Source organism: Oppia nitens, unplaced genomic scaffold, assembly GCF_028296485.1.
Source record: "Oppia nitens isolate AA-2021 unplaced genomic scaffold, nextdenovo-longstitch-racon4-pilon3 scaffold12_pilon_pilon_pilon, whole genome shotgun sequence".
In the NCBI taxonomy this organism is placed as follows: Eukaryota; Metazoa; Arthropoda; class Arachnida; order Sarcoptiformes; family Oppiidae; genus Oppia; species Oppia nitens.
In genome coordinates this window covers 1,519,387-1,534,161 of record NW_026533191.1, presented here as the reverse complement: position 1 = coordinate 1,534,161, position 14,775 = coordinate 1,519,387, and the positions used below count along the sequence as shown (strand labels likewise).

General features: G+C 23.2%; 1 protein-coding gene across 1 annotated transcript; it reads right to left on the bottom strand.

Annotated features, from left to right (window-relative positions):
- Positions 1-1,460: 1,460 nt before the first annotated feature.
- LOC128956417 (V-type proton ATPase 116 kDa subunit a 1-like) lies at positions 1,461-8,412 on the bottom strand. Its single transcript, XM_054302159.1, has 12 exons — positions 7,965-8,412; positions 6,736-6,833; positions 6,419-6,553; positions 6,193-6,335; positions 5,905-6,114; positions 5,256-5,646; positions 4,483-4,947; positions 3,883-4,001; positions 2,990-3,322; positions 1,902-2,257; positions 1,654-1,801; positions 1,461-1,591 (listed from the first exon to the last, which is right to left on the bottom strand). Exons 1-12 carry the CDS (start codon positions 8,368-8,370, stop codon positions 1,492-1,494), a joined length of 2,904 nt encoding a protein of 967 aa, XP_054158134.1. The 5' UTR covers positions 8,371-8,412; the 3' UTR covers positions 1,461-1,491.
- Positions 8,413-14,775: the final 6,363 nt, after the last annotated feature.

The following is a 14,775-nucleotide window of genomic DNA, read 5'->3' as shown; positions in this document are numbered from 1 at the left end:
GGTACAATATAAAAGTGCAACTACTACTGGTGCTACTACTAGTGCTACTAATGACCAAATAGTTGATGACAAAACTATCAAGCACAATAAACAAAAATTATCATCATCATGTGATAATCAAAATATTCAGCAAAAAATTAGGGGACGGGTACGTAAAAAACGCCGTGGGCGGGGCCGGCCGGGCAAAGAGGGCAAATCTAAACTATTGGACAGACAGCTAAATGAATTGCTTGTCCATAGAGACCAATTGCTAAGCAAACTATCCTATTTGGACAATGCTATCAACGATTCAATGAAACGGTTTGGTCGGGATTTGGGTGTAGAACCTAACCGACAAATTATTGGCCAAATGTGTCGATGTCTAGTCGATGACCAAACAAATCAGTTTATTCAACAATTTATTAATAATAATAATAATAACAACAATAATAAGTTGTAATATTTTAAATATAGTATATCTATATATATATATATAATCTATATATATACAGTATAAATATATATTAATTACTTAATTAATAATTATTAATAATTTAAATATTGATAACTACTGAATATTAAGATAATAGTAACCAGTAATCAAAGTTTATAATTTATATATATATATATATATATTACAGTATTGTTAATAACTAGCATTTAATAGCATTTACCGGTACTTTAAATTATTATTATTATTATTATTATTATCATTATAATTATATCATATCTATAATGCTTATCAAAAATATAATAATTAAGGTAAACGGATATTTAATATATTTATTTTTCTAATATATAATATATATTATATATATATATATATATATAATAAAACAATTACGTCAGTTATACTGAGATAATGTGTATTATATTTTTGGTTATTATTATTATAATATAAGAAAACTAATACAATATAAGATTATGTGTAATATTATATTAATATTATATATAATTAATAAAATACTTGTATATAATAATAATTATTATTATAATATGATATATCAAATTACAATGACTTACGTAAATAATATTTTAAATTGTTATTGAAATATTAAAATAAGTTAATTAAAAATAATACTACAATTATTATTTATGCTTTTTTTAGAAAATTTTTCTAATATTTTAGTTAAAAATGATTAACAAAATATATTTAATTTGACTAAAAAATTAAAATAATTTTATAATTTTTCCAGTAATATATTTACAGTAAAAATAATCTATAAATAATTTATTTGATATATATATATATTTGGTAGCATTTAATATATGCAAATTTCAATTTTATTATTATTACTATTATTGTTAAATATGTAATAAGTAAATAAATTTTATATATATATAAATATTTGTCTATATTTTTTTTATTTAACTTAATTTGTTTTTCTTGTTAATCTTATCTTGGTTATTTTTAATAATAATAATACATTTAATCAATTAATCAATCAATAACATTATCGATCAAAAATAATAAAATTATATTAATTATTAATTAATATATCATAWATATAATCAATCGCTTGGATGTATCAATTGCTGGACAATCTGTCTATAACTGTAGGGCTGAAACAAATAACCCGAACCGTCATAGAATTTACTCTGAAATTCGACCCTATTTTCAGTCAACAACAAAAAAATTATTATTTAGAAAAAAATAATTAATTTCAAAAATACCAATGAAGTCGGAGTGCGTGCAAAAATGCCGACAAACCCTCCATCAGCAACAATATGGCCACCGTTAGGACAGCCCAAGCGGCAAATACGACCCACATTATTATGCCGGTCACAATATAACCGGCCACTGATCCAGGTTCGAGAATTTCTATTTATAACCCCCGTCCCCCCGATTACAATATATATAAAAAATTATATTTTTTCAAAAATAATAAAACTAATAGACAACTATAGACTAACTAACTAACCCATAAAACCGTTAATAAACAGCATATTCCATAGGACCTCACTGAGCTCGGCGTGGGCTAAACTGAGAGCCCATAGACGCAAATAGCTGGCCGTATGGGATATGGAGCCCAAACAGTATTCAATAGTATGGATGGCCTGATGTATGAATGCATCGCCAAAATCAAACACATCATCATCGCTACCGTGACCTCCATGGCCACCGCCATCACCATCGGCACCGTTACTCCCCGAACTACCGGCCGGTTCCATAGTAACCTTGATTTCGTTGGACTCAATGCCCCCGTGATTGGTAGTTGTGGTCATTTCGATACTGGTACGGGATCTGCTCAGATTGGGCACAGATACTACCTTTTTACTGATGGCGGGAGGGRGGGTATCATAAAAAATAGACAGGTGTTACCACCAAAAAAAATTAAATATATATTTAACTAAAAAAATATCAATAATAATAATAATTGCAAAATTATTTTTGCTTGATCATATATCTATAACTAGTTTAATATGTCTATCTATCTAAAAAAAATTCACAAATATATTGAATATATATATTATTTTCTATATACAGTATATATACTCTAGTAGTTATAAAATTGATAATTAAAATACAATTATAATACAAAATAAATAATTATTATTTAAAAAAAATAAATAAATAATAATTGCATAAAAATTGCTTGATCATATATCTATTAACAACTAGTTTAATATGTCTATCTAAAAATTAAAATAAATTCACACATATATTGAATATATATATATTATTTTCTATATATATATATACTCTAGTAGTTATAAAATTGATAATTAAAATACAATTATAATACAAATAAATAATTATTATTTAAAAAAAATAAATAAATAATAATTGCATAAAAATAGCTTGATCATATATCTATTAACAACTAGTTTAATATGTCTATTTAAAAATTATTTACAAAAATCACAAATATATATTATYTWTATATATATATATATATATATATATATAAACTCTAGTAGTTATAAAATTGCTAATCAAAAAATAATTAAAATACAAATAAATTATTATTTAAAAAATAAATAAATAATTATTTTAATCAATACATACAATCGACGATTGTGCTTGCTCCTTAAATAAATCGGCTTAATAAATAGCATCCAGGGTACACACAATAGGGCAACCACTATCAGTATAGTTTGTACCAAATTTTGGCCATTATACATGGGTACTTTCAAATAACATGGATCAGTATCCTCGGGTTGTTTAAACATAAACATATTGATCAACGTTATCAATACATTGGGTGCACAGTTAGAATTAGAGGAATTGGATGTAAACCATTTAAAAAATATCATAAAATTCATGTAACCAAATATACACATCAGGAACAGTACTTGGGGTATGAACTCGCATACTATGTTTACATATCGCCTAAAGTGTCTGATTATACATATAGGTATGTATATTAAGATATGAAAAACAAACAAAATATATATTTATATAAACAACATTTTATAATAACCGTATGTCCACGCGCGCGCATATAGCCCCCCAACCACCCCACTAGCGGGGTTTTTTAAAAATAAAAATCAATGGTATAGGGCTGTATAAATAGCAATGGTATATACCCACCACCACCACCCCAACTAGGGCTATATGTGAAGTCATTGTGGGGTTAGGAAACAATTGGGGGGATGTGATAAGGTAATATGTAAGACCGGTTATTACTTATCTATACCGGTAAATAGATAGCATATGGGGGTGGGGTGGGGGTAATTACATACATTTAAAAAAAACTTCAATAATATCAATAGTGGGGGGGGGGTATTTGTGAATTTATTAAATCAAACTTTTTGGTAGGACGGGGAGTGGGTGGGGTGTAGCTCATATATTGCCTCATAGTTTTACATATAGCCCTACGGGGGGCCCTAGAGGGTGGGGTGGGGGTGGGAGCTATATATGCGCGTACGGACGGTAGTCATCAACAAAAAACTACTTACATATGATTAATAATACTAAGCAATACACCGAACAGCATCTGGAGGACACCCAATATGACCGATGTTTTCATTTTGTATGTATTGAGAAATACTATCCGATTTTCGGCCAATTGCCAGATCTGGGGGTTTATTATTATTTTTCATTAGATTAATGGTTGGGCATAATAATAATAATAATAATAATAAAGTACAGTAAATAAATTTATTTTCAAATTTCTATACAATTAAAAAAAAKTTTTGGTTTTAAATACCTATTGTTTTGTAATTAAAGTTATATATAGTATAGAAATTTAAATAATTTCTTGAATTATTTAGATTATTGTAAATATCTAATAAATATTGTATTATTAATAAAAAATAATTAAAAAAAAATGATTCAAATTTTTTTTACATTATCATAGACTATATATATACTTAATTTATAATACATATGCAATGCTATCAGTAAATCTGTAAATCGTTTTATTTTTGATAAGTATATCATCGCTTAAAATAATTCAAACTATTTAATACACTATTGTATAGCACAGGGATATCATAATTACCGGTATTTAACAACAAACAAACAAACAAATAACCAACAAAAAAAACAACACTTACCGGATCCATACCCAACGGATAGGCTAGACTATCGGGTTTGGTTTCGGTTTGCGGATCCAATGATCTATCTTTATCGTTAAAACATCGGGTATCGTTCCGTCCGTGACACCATTTTTCCGCTGCCCAATCGGGTATAAAATATTGTGACCCGAATATGTTCATAGCTTTTGAAAAACAATCGTTATATATAAAACCCGAATATATGGAAAACAATCCCATCAATAGTATAATATAGCGACCATCGAAAAACATGCCACCAATTTCGCCGATATTACTACGGGCCAGTGACCGCTCTTTCAGGACCATCCACAGTGCAAACAGGGCCATAATCAGGCCGTGGCCGGCGTCGCCAAACATTACGGCAAATATGAACGGAAACGTTACGATAGTATAGGGCATCGGATTGACTTCGCCGTAGTTGCCGACACCGTAGGCATCGACAATGGCCTGAAAACCGGTTGTAAACTGTTTGTGTGTTTATGTGTGTGTATGTGTGTGTATGTGTGTGTATATGTGTGTGTATGTGTGTGTGTGTGTGTGTGTGTGATGTGTGATGTGTGATGTGTGTGTGTTATGTGTGATGTGTGTGTGTTTGTGTGTGTGTTATGTGTGTGTGTGTGTGTGTGTGTGTTATGTGTGTGTGTGTGAGAGTGTGTGTGTGTGTGTGTGTGTGTGTGTGTGAGAGAGTGAGTGTGTGTGTGTGTTATGTATGGGAATGTTAGTCATAATTATCTTAAAACACATATACATTACACACACACACACACACATACCCTATTGGTTATGTTGAATGTCGGCGGCGTCTCTTTGGTGGCCACCTTTTGCAATACGGACGGTATGGCCGTTTGTGATAGCCGCTGGCCGGTAATCAATGCACCCTGAACGTCGCCAATGGATATCTCCGGACACCAGCACTCGGCTACCAGACATTTACTGGAGATGTCTATCGAAAACTTGTTCAACGTTTCGTAGTTGCACTTCATTTTGCGCACCTGTATCCGCCATTCCTGTATATTTTTGGCTACCGCCACCAGTATACGGCGCCGATGATCGTCGGTACCTTTCATAACAATTTCCAGATCGTCCATACGGTTGACAACACCGGCGTGCATGTCCTCCCGTTCGGACGGTATTTCCGGACACGGATAGAGTGTTGTGTGAAATCTTGTTTTTTTTAAAGAGAGAGAGAGAGAGAAATTCAAATTAAAAAATAGTCGATTACATTAGCTAACTGTCCATAGAGGTAGTTAACACTGTGTATAATACTGTATGTGTGTGTGTGTATATGTGTGTATATGTGTGTATATGTGTGTATATGTGTGTATATTTGTGTATATGTGTGTATATGTGTGTATATGTGTGTATGTATGGCACAGTTATGTCATAACATTACATATACCTGTAATATACCGGTAGACTTACCCTTCGCATATTTTCTTGCACTTGCCTTTCAGCTGTTCGCCCTGAAAGACAATAATGAATATGCATTTCGTATGCATTTCCCCTGTTTTCGGATCCTCTAGGCGTTCCTCGATGTCTACTTGTCTGAGAAATATATTTCCCCGACACACCCGCCACAACATTTGCTGAAACGATTGAAACTTTTGCCGTAAAATGGTTCCCGCTATGAAACTGGCCAATGATAATAAAACAATATGGTTTATATGGTTTTTTTAGTGGGGGTGGTGGTTGAGATCATCATCATCATACTTGATATCGGTAACGGGATCTAACGGTATGTTAATTTCGGGTGCATTCATACCAGCGTTGGACATCTGTCGGGAAAATCGGCGCATCATTCGCGGGTCGACAATAGATACCCGACGTATCTCTTTACGAGTGGACTCTACTTCCTAATAATATACAGGTATATAAATGACAATCAGATAGAGTCTACTGTATCCCTACTGGTGCTGCTCATATAGGGTTGACCTACCTGTGCCTCCTCGAAGAACTGGCCGGTCTTTTTCAGTATATGCCTCAGTTCGGTAAACTCCAGATAGTTTTTCTTCAGATCGGCTGCACTGTTGATGACAGCCATCAGTTCCGTTTCAATCTTTTCAAACTTTGCCTACCGTTCCCCACCAAAAAAAAAATTATTAAAATATGATAACCAGGGGGGGGGGGGTGGGGAGATATATAGTCGTTATAATTAGAAAAGCATAATATATATATATATAAAGTTATATATAGTTTAAAATTATTCAGTGGACAGTAATATACAGTAATAATTGACAGATAGACAGATATTACCTCAAATTGTGACATCTCCTTGACCTGTAGTGCCGGCGGTTCATTCTCGTACTCGAGCACCGGTATGCTGTCCTTACGGATCTCACGTTCAAAGTAGACTACATGTGTGTGTGTGTGTGTGTGTGTGTGTGTGTATGTATGTGTGTGTGTCATATAAAAAAATAAACCATTAATAAATCAAACAGTAATTTTTGTCATCAATTTTATAGTACAGTACAACAACAACAAAAATATTACAGTATATTAAACTTTATCACAAAATTACAATCAGTAAAACTATGCAATGATTGCATAGGTATAGGTATTCATAAAAAACATAACTGTCATAAAAAAAAGCTAACAGTGCAGTTTTTATCAAATCATTTAACACATTAATTAATTAATTAATTACTATGAAATTAATATTATTATTAAAAATACTAAACTAAACAAAAATTTAATATATATATATAATGCATTAACTATTAGTATTAGTGGGTGTATTAGAAAATGTATAATAAAAACTAACAAACAAATAATTATTAATAAATTTTCAAAAAAAATTATTATCTAAAAAAACGCTTATTATTAACTAAATATAACATAAATATTATACTAAATTATATTTTATATAATTAAATATAATTAATTAATTAATTAACTATTAGTATTAGTGGGTGTATTAGAAAATGTATAATAATAAAAAACAAACAAATAATTATTAATAAATTTTCAAAAAAATAATTATCTAAAAAAACGCTTATTATTAACTAAATATAACATAAATATTATACTAAATTATATTATATATATATAAAATATAATTTAAAATTAATTAATTAATTAACTATTAGTATTAGTGGGTGTATTAGAAAATGTATAATAAAAAACTAACAAACAAATAATTATTAATAACTAAATTAAATTAAATAAATTTTCAAAAACATAATTATAAAATCATAAAAACGCTTATTATTTAATAAATATAACATAAATATTATAGTAAATTATATTTATAAATATAAAATATAATTAAAAATTAATTAATTAATTAACTATTAGTATTTAGTGGGTGTATTAGAAAATTATTTAAACAAAACTAACAAACAAATAATTATTAAATCATAAAAACGCTTTTATATTTAATAAATATAACCTAAAATATTATACTAAATTATATTTATAAATATAAAATATAATTAAAAATTAATTAATTAATTTAATTAAATTTAATTTAATTCAATACTAACGGAGCTGTCTCTCCATTTCATCGCAACGTCTCAGCTCATTGACAAACGTACGCTGAAAGGCATTGACGGTGGCATTCAGGTCGCGAAACTCGGTCCGACCGATCTGGCCAAACTGGTCGACACACGCGTAGGCCGATTCACGTTGGATGACCAGCTGGCACAGGGCCATCGGTTCCGATCGGATCCATGCAACCTCCGGGATAGGATTTCTGAGTTTTGACGCCCCTTTTGCCGGTGATTTTATAATGTCCTCGTCATGGGGTACGGAAAACGGCGATTGCAATTGGTTTGGCCGCTGGCCGTTGTTGCCGGACAGGTCAGTCGGTTCATGATTACCACCAGCACCGGGACCACCACCACTACTACCGGCGCTTAGCTTTGGATAGATTTTTTGTTTATCATCCATTTTTTTTGTATGACTAACTAACTAACAAAAAAAATAAATATTTTATTTTTTGTTTGTTTGTTTGAATAGTCAAAAAACTAATTGAATTATTAAAAAAAAAATTTTTAATATAACACAAAAAAAATAAATTGTAATAATTTTTTTTCTTTACACAATCACTACACACTGGGTGTGTAAAAGTCATATATAATTACAATATAATTAGTTTTATTAATGAGTAAAACAAAACGTTACACATTTATATTGACTTTAAGTTTTTTATTTGATAGTTTGCCACAAAATATAATCAAAATCTATTAAACCATAAAAAAATAATATAATAGTAGTGGAAAAAATGATATTTTATTATTTCAATTTAGTTTATTATTAGTGTTATAATTATTTTGATGTTTCACGTTTAAAATCATAATCAGCATATATATACTGTATTTATATGTATATATTGTACATTAGTATTGTTTGTATTATTATAACTACTAAAATTATAATTTTTATACTTAATAAAATTAAAAAGTATTGATATATATATAAAGATAAATTTTAAAAATATATTATGTTTTTCAAAAACATTTGACAAATAAGTAAATGTTTATATATGTAGTAAAATCCTGTATAACTTATAAAAATCAATATTATTTATACAAATGTCTTGAAAATTAATACAGTTTTAATACAATATATTAACTGTTAACTGTAATATATATATATATATATATATATATATATATATATATATATATATATACAAACAAAATATAATCATTTAATTATAGTGTAAAATATATACAATATTTAGTATATATATATATATATATAAAATACATTAAGTAATCATACAATTGTTTTTTGTTATTAATGCAAGTCATTTTTGATGTTAAAAAAACTTAATTGTTAGTTATATTTATTTATTTTCATATTTATTTGTTATAACTTTATTTTATGATAATCTATTTTTACTCTACTTTTATATTATACAGCAAATTATATATATATAATTAATGTATTACATAATATATTAATGCATTAATTGTTAATATTATTATTATTTTAGTGATGACAAAAAAAATCCGGATTTTACTTTATTTATTATTATTATTATTAATTCATTTAACAAAATATTATTATTATTATATTGATTATAATAATAATAATACCTACTATTAATTTACAGTTAATATTATTTATTTTTAAAAGTAATTTTACAAATTATAAATTATATAAAAAATACAAACAAATTAATATAGATCTAACTAATAGATTTATTAATTTTATTTTTTTCAATTAAATCTATATTTAAATTAAATGCTTTTATGTATAAATTTATTTATATTTATATAAATATTAAAAAAATACCTAATTAAAATGTTAAATAAATGATTTAAAAAATAAAATAAATTATTAATTGTTTTATCGATAAATAATTTTTTAAAACAATTTCATAATGATTAGTATGATTACAGTGATTACAGTGATTAAAGTTTTTATAAAATATTATATGTATTATAACTTGTATTAATATTTTTATTTTTTTAAAAACATAATCTATAAATAATTACAAATGTTATTATATTTCACTTAATATATATATATATCAATATATTTATATATTAAATAAATTTTCTGAATATCATGTTATTACTGTTATTTAAATACAAATTTAGTAATTCAAATATGTATTTAAATACTTTTTATTTAAGTTTATAATATTTATTTTAAATTGTATAAACTATTTAAATAATAACTGTATACAACAATTACAATATTATTATTATTATATTAAATTAAAAATATAACAAAATTGTTAGTAATTATGACGTGTTTAGACAATCTACCGGTGCATTCAATATATTGTGTTTGATTTTTTATGATTTGATTTATGGATAGTTAGCACAACTACTACAACAACAACAACATGTAAAACAATTTAATAATTTTTTTAAAAAACATTATAGATATATATATTTAATACACATTTAATATGCTAATTACACATTAGAAATTGTTGGTCAAATTAATCAATTAATTGAAATTAAGCTTAATATTAATAACATTAATTTTATCTATAATTTTTTTTTAAAAATACCAATTTTAACTAAACATAGATATTGGACTAATATTTGTTTAGTATTAAGTTTTTAATGATATAATTTATTGGATCTAAAAATAAGTTATTAATAGACAATTATGATGATTATATAATGATAAAATGCACGATATTAAATCATAAACACTTTATTATTATTATTATTATTATTATTATAAGTAAATAATTTATATTCACAATAATAATGATATTAAAATAAAAATTTTGTTTTTGTTAGATTTTCAAATGTGATATTAACTATTAATTTTTAAATTAAGATAAATATTTATTTAAATTTTTGTTTGTTTTTTTATTAAATTTATAATTATAATAATGATAATATAAAAAATGGGTACATGTACCATGTTTAATATAATATAATATATATTATATATAATATTAATGATAATTTATGTCATATTATTTTATCGTTGTATAGTTGCTGTCATATTATTAGTTAATTATTATTGTTTCTAAAAAACATTTTATATTAAATATTTATTTTATATTTTTTTCAACAAATTTTCTCATAAATATTATTATAATTGACTTAAAAAAAATTTTACTTAAAAATTAATAGTAAATTATTATTAGTATTATGATAAATATGAGATGTTATAAGTATTAAATAAATAAAACGTTTATTTTTATGTGAAAAAAATCAATGATATATTTTATTATTATATATTATATGTCAAAATATTATATATGTCTTTTGTAAAAATATTAGTTTTTTTGTGTGTGTGTGAAAAATAATTTATTATTTAATGATAATATTTATATATCAAATGTGAAATCATCTATTTATATAAATTAAATATTATATAAATTATAATATACAGGTATTGTACTGTACATTTTTTAAAAATATGAGTGATATATTTATATTAATATATGAATAATAAAATGTTTGATAACAAAAATTTGTTTGACTTAAAATAAAATAATCATCAAATATTAAATTGTAAATATTTAAAAATATTAAATATATAATAATATGATAATAATAACTAATAACTGTGTAATAATATATTTATTAATCATTAAACGTTGATTAAAATTACATATTTTTTATATTAAAATAAAATAAATAAACAATCATTGAATTAGATTATTATTATTATTATTATTGAGAAATATATATAAATAGCATAAATATTTAAATTAAAATCAGAAAAATTATTTAAATAATAAAAGTTTTTTGAAAAATATTTACTGTATAATTTATATTATATTATCAAGCACGTATGTTTAATAATAATAATAATAATAATAATAATAATAATAATAATAATAATAATAATAATAAATTTACATAATTAATGATAAATGATCAACAAATTCAATTTTAATATAATAATATAAATTACATTTAATATTTCATTTAGGTAAGTCATATATTTATATAATTATTATTTATCTAAAATCTAATTAACATTATATTTAGTTTATAACTTAAAATTTATAAATAATTTAATTTTCTTAAACTAATAATAATAATAAGTTTATTTAATCTATTTATTTATTTATTAATCAATATTAATAATAATAATAATAAAATAATTAGCATATGATTTATTTTAGACCAAAATAAATAGCATAAACAATAAACAAATATATAAATAAATTTAATATACCGTATATTTATTGTTGGCTACAAATCATAGTTTTTTTTATTTATTAATTTTTGTTTTATTTTGTTATTACTTATATTTTATTATATTATTATTATTTTGATTGTTGTTGTTGTTTATTAACAATATAAATCATAATAATATTTTTTTAAAAAAAACATTAATGATTGACCATAAACTTGAAAACTCCTTTTTTGTAATACTCTCTCTCTCTCTCTCTCTCTCTCTCTCTCTCTCTCTCTCTCTCTCTCTCTCTCTCTCTCTCTCTCTCTCTCTCTCTCTCAACAATAATAATAAGCTATAATTTATTTAATTTTTTAAAAAATAATTTATTTATTATTTGTTAAATTTTTTTAACATTTACTGTTAACTTTAGTGTAATGTTTAGAAAAAAATATTAATAAAAAAACATAAATTTATTAAATAATAAATACAATAAACTATCATAATATCGTGCATAATGTTTTTGGTTGATATGTTTTTTATAATACAATATAATAATAATAGTAATATAATATTACATTATAATTTATAAATATATATCATATGAATACTTTAATTTTAAAAATGTTATTTAAATTTTATAATATTATTTAGTAATAGATTTTGTTTAAATTGTGAATTTTTTATATTATTATTATTATTACTACTACTACTACTACTACTACTACTACTACTACTACTACTACTACTACTACTATTGATAATAATATTAATAATAAAATAATTGATGACATTATTATTAAAGTAAGTTTACATTTATTAATAGCTAAATAGTTTTTTAAAAAATACTTTAGTTTTAAACTATATTATTATTATTAAAAATTTTTATTGTTTTTATTTATGTAAATTAATTAGCCAAAATATGATATATGTTATTTTTAAAAAATATTTAATAACATTATATGATTATATATAAAATAAATCATTTTTTAACTAGTTTATTTTAATTAATATTTTAGTCTAAATTTAAAAGTATAGCAAATGTGTGCCAAGTTTACCCAAATGTTGTTTTGTATTAAAAATTTTATTTTTATAAAAATTTATTTTTAATTATTTTTAAACTGTATGTTAAAATAGTCTATTTAAAAAAAATATCTTAATATATACTTTATTTAATATTAATATTAATTTAATTATTATTAATATATTGGTAAGTTATTTGTTTTAAAAATAATTATCTTATATGACACTAATAGTCTATTTATTATTTTTTAAAATTAACTTAATGTATATTATTTTACACTAGTTTTACAATAATTGAGTTTATTATCATATATTCAAAAACAAAAAAAACTTATAAATATAATAATTTTTCATAAACTATATGAATAATTAATTAATTAATTAAATTAATAATTTAGACATCGATATAAATAACTAATTATAGTGTGCAAAAAATAAATTAGATATATATATGTTATGTAATTTATTTTATTCATTAATTATTTTTTGAAAATAATAATGTATTTTAAGTTAAATAATAATTTTTTTGTATATTATTAATTAATATTTATTGATATATAGACATAGATAATAATTTATTTTAATTTATTTTTGTTTTGTTTGTAATATGTCTCGGGTCTCATTGTACGCAACATTTAGCCAAACAATAGACTAAATTGTTTGCATTTAAATCAGGTGTGAAAACATGTTTTATTTTGTTTGTTGTTATTATTATATATTTTATCATTACTTAATAGTTTTAAAATATTCATATAAGTTATATAAATTTATATATATATATATATATATATATATATACTGTATATATACATGTTTATATGCAATATATATATATATATRTATATATATTTCTACTACTATACTGTATATAATAAATTACTATATAATACAATCATATATATATATAAATATTGAAAATTTATTTATTTAACATTTTTCATTTTAATTCATTTATATATAATTTATATCTTATTATTTACAAAAAAATTTTTTAGTGTTAATACTTACTATACAAATTGATTGTGAAATTTTTTTACTAATACTACTAATAATAATAATACTATACCTATAATTATAATACTATCAGTGATTTTGTGAGTTTTGTATAAATATTAATTCATAACTTTATACACATATATAGTATATTATAATAATATTTTTGTTGCATTTACTCATTAAATAGATATTCACCACAAAGTGTTGTATATTATTATTATTAATACACTATTTATTCACTATATTATCAATGAATGAAAAAGTTTTATTTTTTAATATTTGCTGTTAAAATAATAATAATAATATTTTTTATGATCATTAAAGTGTAAGTCAATTGATTGATTGATTGATTGTTCAAAAAATAAAAACATTAAATTATTATCAATGAAAGTATGAAAGTTTTGTGTTAAACAGTGTTAAAAAGTTTTCAAATAAACTTAATAATAATAATAATAATAATATTAAATACTATTTGAAGACAACATTGAAAAAATCTATTACAACCCATAATGATTGTAAAAACCCATGTATAACTAACTAAATGTTTTATATAATAAAATATAAATATATATAAAAAATAATTAATTAAATTTGTGTTTCTAAATTATCACCAAAAAAATGGGACCAAAAAATAATATGAATAACAGTGTAATAAATACCAATCCCAACAACAATAATGATAATAATAATAATAACGATATCATCAATGATAATGTGCTAAATGTG